General features: G+C 34.1%; 1 protein-coding gene across 1 annotated transcript in view; it reads right to left on the bottom strand.

The window, feature by feature from the left end:
- Nucleotides 1–825: 825 nt before the first annotated feature.
- LOC307157964 (cytidine monophosphate-N-acetylneuraminic acid hydroxylase-like) overlaps nt 826–6,000 on the bottom strand; it is a 29,788-nt gene continuing 24,613 nt past the window's right edge. The window contains exons 12-15 of the mRNA XM_079870031.1: nt 5,049–5,223; nt 4,839–4,955; nt 3,876–3,991; nt 826–2,929 (exon numbers count right to left, since the gene is read on the bottom strand). Of these exons, the coding sequence (XP_079726157.1) occupies nt 2,689–2,929; nt 3,876–3,991; nt 4,839–4,955; nt 5,049–5,223 (649 nt within the window). The 3' untranslated portion in view covers nt 826–2,688. The remainder of the gene's footprint in view (nt 2,930–3,875; nt 3,992–4,838; nt 4,956–5,048; nt 5,224–6,000) is intronic.

The following is a 6,000-nucleotide window of genomic DNA, read 5'->3' as shown; positions in this document are numbered from 1 at the left end:
GAACGAGGAATAAGACAGGGCTGTAGTATTTCTCCTCTTTTATTCATTGCAGTGACTGAACTACTAGCAATTGCGGTTAAAAACTCAAATATTAAAGGTTTAGAGATAAACAACCACAAGTTACTCATAAGTCAGCTCGATGACGATACAACTCTGTTTTTACAAAATAAGGAACAAATACCAGAGGCTGTAAAAGTAATAGAGCGGTTTTCACTAGCATCGGGCCTATATCTGAATCTGAGTAAATGTGAACTGATGAGCATTCATAACTGCTCTGAATCCTCACTATATAATATACCAGTCAAAAATGACATTAGATATCTAGGTATTTGGATTACCAAATCATCAGATACAAGTGAAAAAAAGAATATCCAAGATAATATTGATAAATGTGGAAAAACATTAAACAGTTGGCTACAAAGAGATTTAACATTATTTGGAAGAACGATGTTGACCAAGATTGAATCTATTTCCAGACTGATATATCCATCCTACTATCTTGCTATTTCTCCAAAGTTAATTAAAGAAATGAATAGAATCAATTTTAATTTTATTTGGAAAAATAAACATCACTACATTAGAAAAGGGGATCTGTTGAAAAATTATGAGGAAGGTGGTGTCGTGGATTTTTTCCTAAACTAATTACCTGGCTCTATCTTTTGGGTCTCGTCCTAGACGTCCCCACTCTATAGATCACCTGTAACTGATTACCTGGCTCTATCTTTTGGGTCTCGTTCCTGACGTCCCCACTTTATAGATCACCTGCTATTCTGACTCGGTTTCCCTAAACTAGTTTTCTTGCTAAACTAGCTTCCTGTGCAGGAATAAATTGACAAACAGACCTGCAAATGTCCTTTAAATGCTTTAATCACGGCCAGGAGATCTTCCCGAGCAGTTCTCAGGGAATCTCTCCCAAGAAGCAAGGCCGGAGGATCTCAGACAAATTCCATTGAGAATCCCACCGAAAAACACATATACAACAGTTTTTATAGAATCAAGAAAACAAATAAGACTAACATGTCACCTTCAATATGATTGGTTCAATTGGTTCAAAAGCCCCAACCTTTTCCCTCTGTCACTGGCATAAGCAAACTCTGATTACTTATCACAAGGTTTTTGCGAACTAGTCATGTCTAGTTTCAGTTCCCCTTTCTGTTATTAATAACACATAGACATACACTCAAAGTCACAAGTTTTTCCCCAAAGAGTTTGGAAACATTAAAAGCATATGAATGTTGTTCCTGCAAGAAAAACAAATGTTAGTTGATTAATTATCGTTGATTAATTAAAATCCACCACAGTGGCATAAAGGCAATCAACTTTGAAATTATGAATGGAATATTGAAAATTAAATGGCTCCAATCCTTTTTGAGGAACGGCGAAGAGATATGGTTCTCCTTACCGGCATATATCTTTGATAAAGTGGGAGGTATTAAATTTTTAATAACATGTGACTTTGAAATATCTAAATTGCCTATAAAACTTTCAACTTTTCATCAACAGGTTTTGTTACAGTGGAAACTGATGTTCAAACATAACTTCAGTCCCCACAATGTTCCATTATGGAACAACAGAGTTATATTGTGTAGAAGGAAATCTATGTTTCTGAAAGACTGGTGGGAAAAACAAATATGGTCAATTGTTCATATATTGGATGAAAATGGTAATATTCTTGAATTGGAGGAATTTAATTCTAAATATAATATTAACTGCTCAATTGCAGTTAATATTACAACAAAGTAACACAAATTACAACAAAGTAACACAGAACATTCCAAAGGTCCTTATTCAAGCAATAAAGAATAATCTTTTGAACATTGCATCACCAAGACTACACAAAATTAAAATCGATTATTTGGACCTGGTAGATACAAAATGTAATAATAAATTCCTTAAGCAAACTCTTGTTAACATTTTGTACCCGGGTAGAACAAGAAGCACTCTCTTCTTTCTTGGTTATAACAAATCTGAAATATCTTCAATTAGAACAAAATTCCTAAAATATCCAATTCCCCCTAAATTTAAGGAAGTACATTTTAAAACAATAAATAATATATATCCCTCTAATGAGTTTGTAAAGAAAAGATTCAAGTTTGAGGTAGACAATTGTCATATCTGCAACATTAATGTTGAAACAACTGAACACCTGTTTTATGAATGTCAACTGGCTCAGAATTTATGGAAATCTCTTCACAACCTGTTGTCCTCCAGATCTATAAACATAGATTTCTTTTCATATCAAAACATTCAGATGGGTGTAATCCTACAAAATAAAAATGATGAATTTTTGGACAATAATCTAATTATAGCAACAAAATATTATATACATAAATGTTGATTTGCTAAGTCCTCCCCCACATGGTCTGCACTTAAAAATGAACTTTTGCTGTTTCAAAACTGTCTTATAAAGGTTGAGAATGCCCAGGCTAAAAATCTGCATACACGTTTAATAACACTTCAGATGAGCTGAGTCCCTCTTATTTGGTTTGTTTTATGTTATTTATTTTGTTTTAGTTTATTTTTATTGTTTTGAGTTCTTTCAATCTAGTTTGTTCTCCCTTGTCATGTGAACAGTATAGAAAATGTATTTTCAGATGATTTGCAGGAGGTGTGACTCTTAGTTTATAATACAATAAGATTTATATTGTACATTTTGAGGATGTCATTTTTCTTCTTTGTCAAACATCTTTATTGTTTATTGTGATAAGGAAAAAACTCAATAAAGTTGTTAAAAAATAAATAAATAAATAAATAAATAAAAAAACCAAAAAAAAACAAACTTCTCGCCATATTAGACATTCTCTGATAGCACGATAGCACACAGGTGTTTCTGCTCTCATCTGGCGCGTCCGTTTCACTGGCAGTTTGAAGGAAATGATCCCAGTCTGGCCCTGATAGTGGCAGTTCCGTCTGGAAATGATTCCAGAACCTGCCGGTGAAAAACAAATGCTATTAATTGTCATGAATGCCACTGCTTGTATTTCTCTGATCTGAAATGTTTTTGTCATCATGTTAGCAAAGTGGTCGTACGCGTTGTTATTGTGAACTTAAACTAAAATGGTAACACTTTAAAATAAGCTTTCATTTGTTAACATTATTAATGCCTTAACTAACATAAACTAACATAAATTAAACTAACAATAACAGCATTTAGTAACATTTGTTAAAGTTGGTTAAAATGTTCATGTTCAACTAATGTTAACTGATACAACTTTTGATCTTGAAAATATAGTAGTAAATATTGAGATTAACATGAACTGATTGATAAATGCTATCGTTCATTCTTAGTTCATGTTAACTAATGTAGTTATCTCATGTTAATAAATAAAATAATCTAGTGTTAACACTAAAACATAAAACTTGTTTTCATTAATTAAAATAAATCTGAAATAAAATATAAATGTCCTAAATGAAAATTAGAGTTTAAATTGAAGTATTGAGAAAAAAAAAAAAATACACTTTTTTTTTTACGTTAAAATCTTCATACACTCTTAGAAGAAAAGGTTCTATATAGAACCTTCAAGGGTTCCGTCAGGCACATCATATATAGAACCTTTTAGGGGTTCCATCGTGGGATCATTTTATGGATTTAGTTTTAATTAATTGATAAAAAAAAAATAATAAAAAAAAAACCCCCTGTTGAACATGAAATTATAATGCAATAATTTAAGACTTATTTTTGGCATTAAAATTGAGTCAAGAACACTAGAGTTCTATATAGAACCTCACTGAATCTTTTTCCTACGAGTGCTTTAGGGTAGCATGCAAATACCATGGTAAATGCATAAAATCCCAAACATGATAATTCCAATTGACACATCACTTATACGCTCTTATGTAGTTTTCCTTTTCATATTGTGATGATTGTATTTTACTTGTGGTGGTAAACATCAGGATCTCGACTCATTCTGTTATTGAAGCCGATGTACAGGTCGTCCCATAGCAGCCCGTTCAAAACCACGTGTCTCATCACGCCCACTCTGTTCTTGATCTAAACACACACGTTTCATGTATTAAAGGAGAACTCCGGTCAATTTTAACATTGAGCTCATTTTTTTGTACATTTGGAGTGCTGTCAATACAGAGAACAACGACAAAAATCGGTGTTGCCTACACCGAGTTATCCTCTTTTTAAAATTTGCACCCTGTTGACTTCAATGGGGCAAGTTTTAAACCTGCTTTTAGCCTCTTAACATCCTTGATGTGTCTTTACAAGTGCACAGGTCATGTGAGTGATTCCTTCAGAGTGAACACGGTGAATCTGACTGCAGTAGATGTGAAAGATATGGATAAAAATGATGTTAATTCAGCCAGCACTCATACCTGTATTTACATCCTGTTTTCGGTCGAAGGCCATAGTAATCGATTGTCGAGTTCACGCGCATATGTTTAGTTATCTATGATCACGCGTGTGAAATCGACAATCGATTACTATGGCCTTCGACCGAAAACAGGATGTAAATACAGGTATGAGCGCTGGCTGAAATAACATCATTTTTTATCCATATCTTTCACATCTACTGCAGTCAGATTCACCCGTGTTCACTCTGAAGGAATCACTCACATGGCTGGGCACTTGTAATGACACATCAAGGATGTTAAGAGGCTAAAAGCAGGTTTAAAACTTGCCCAATTGAAGTCAACAGGGTGCAAATTTTAAAAAGAGGATAACACGGTGTAGGCAACACCGATTTTTGTCGTTGTTCTCTGTATTGACAGCACTCCAAATGTACAAAAAAATGTTAAATGTCAATGTTAAAATTGACCGGAGTTCTCCTTTAAAATCAGTGCATATCTCATCCAACACAGTCTGTGCTACAGGACTCGAGTCAGGTCACCTCCTCGTACGCGTGATCTCTCTCCGGGCGCATGTCTGGGAAAGAAAGGTCCAGAAAGTCCACTAGATAGTCGTAACCTCCTTGCAGGGGCTTGAAATCATCATCCGTCTCTATGACCTGATGGGAAACACTCAGTGTTAGAGTTTAACAAAAATATTTATTATGTAATATTATATAATATAAAAATAGTATAAAAAAAATATTATTTACCCGAATGACCAGATTGTAGCCTTTAAATCCTGCCCAGTTATAATAGTACTGGATCCAGCTTTTGTATTCAAAGATTTCAGCTGTAATGGAAGCATTCAGTTCATCCACATACAAGTCAAAGTCCCAACTGTCCTTATAGATCTTTGTACCGCTGGGCGGTTCAGTGATGGCACTCCTATGGTTATGATATTAAAACCAGAAAAGAAAATGAAAAACAGGCAGACATAATCACAGAGACTCATGCTACATGCTAATTCACTCATGCATATATGAATATGATCATAAGAACATAATTCTCAAATCAAAATTAAACAGATGCATGCTCAGAAACTATAAACAATAAACGTAAAGAGGTTAAAAAAAAACAATGTCAGAGACTACAGTCAATATGTTTACAAATAAATAGTTTACAGATTACACTTCTACTGTTGAATATGCATTTATAAAATGCATAATTATTCAATCATGCTTGGTTATTATAGTTAGCTAAAAATAAACTAAAAAACTTTATACTTTAGCTAGTTGACAAAGCAACTGTTACAAAAAACCAAGCGGCAACCTCCCTGTCTCTCTCTTGAAACCAACGCGGAAGTGAATTAAATGGCAATTCATCAACTGGCCGCTTGAGGCTGGCTGCAAAAGTGAGTCAAATCTGCATCTCCCCCATGTTGAAATGCCCAACTTTACAGCACAAAAAAACATGTTTACAGTCTGGAGCAAAAAGTGGCTTTGGTCTATACAGCTAATTCTGCCCTTTATGACGACTGTGAGGGGGGTGAATTTTTTTATAACTCATAATGCTAATGCTAATAAAGCCACAGGAACGTTACATGCTAATGCTAATAAAGCCACAAGAACTCTACACGCTAATGCAGCTATGGGAATGCTACATGCTAATGCTAATAAAGCTACAAGAACACTACATGCTAATATTAATAAAGTCATAGGAACG

Source organism: Squalius cephalus, assembly GCF_949319135.1.
Source record: "Squalius cephalus genome assembly, chromosome: 4".
Lineage (NCBI taxonomy): Eukaryota > Metazoa > Chordata > Actinopteri > Cypriniformes > Leuciscidae > Squalius > Squalius cephalus.
This window is presented reverse-complemented; position numbering and strand designations above follow the sequence as displayed.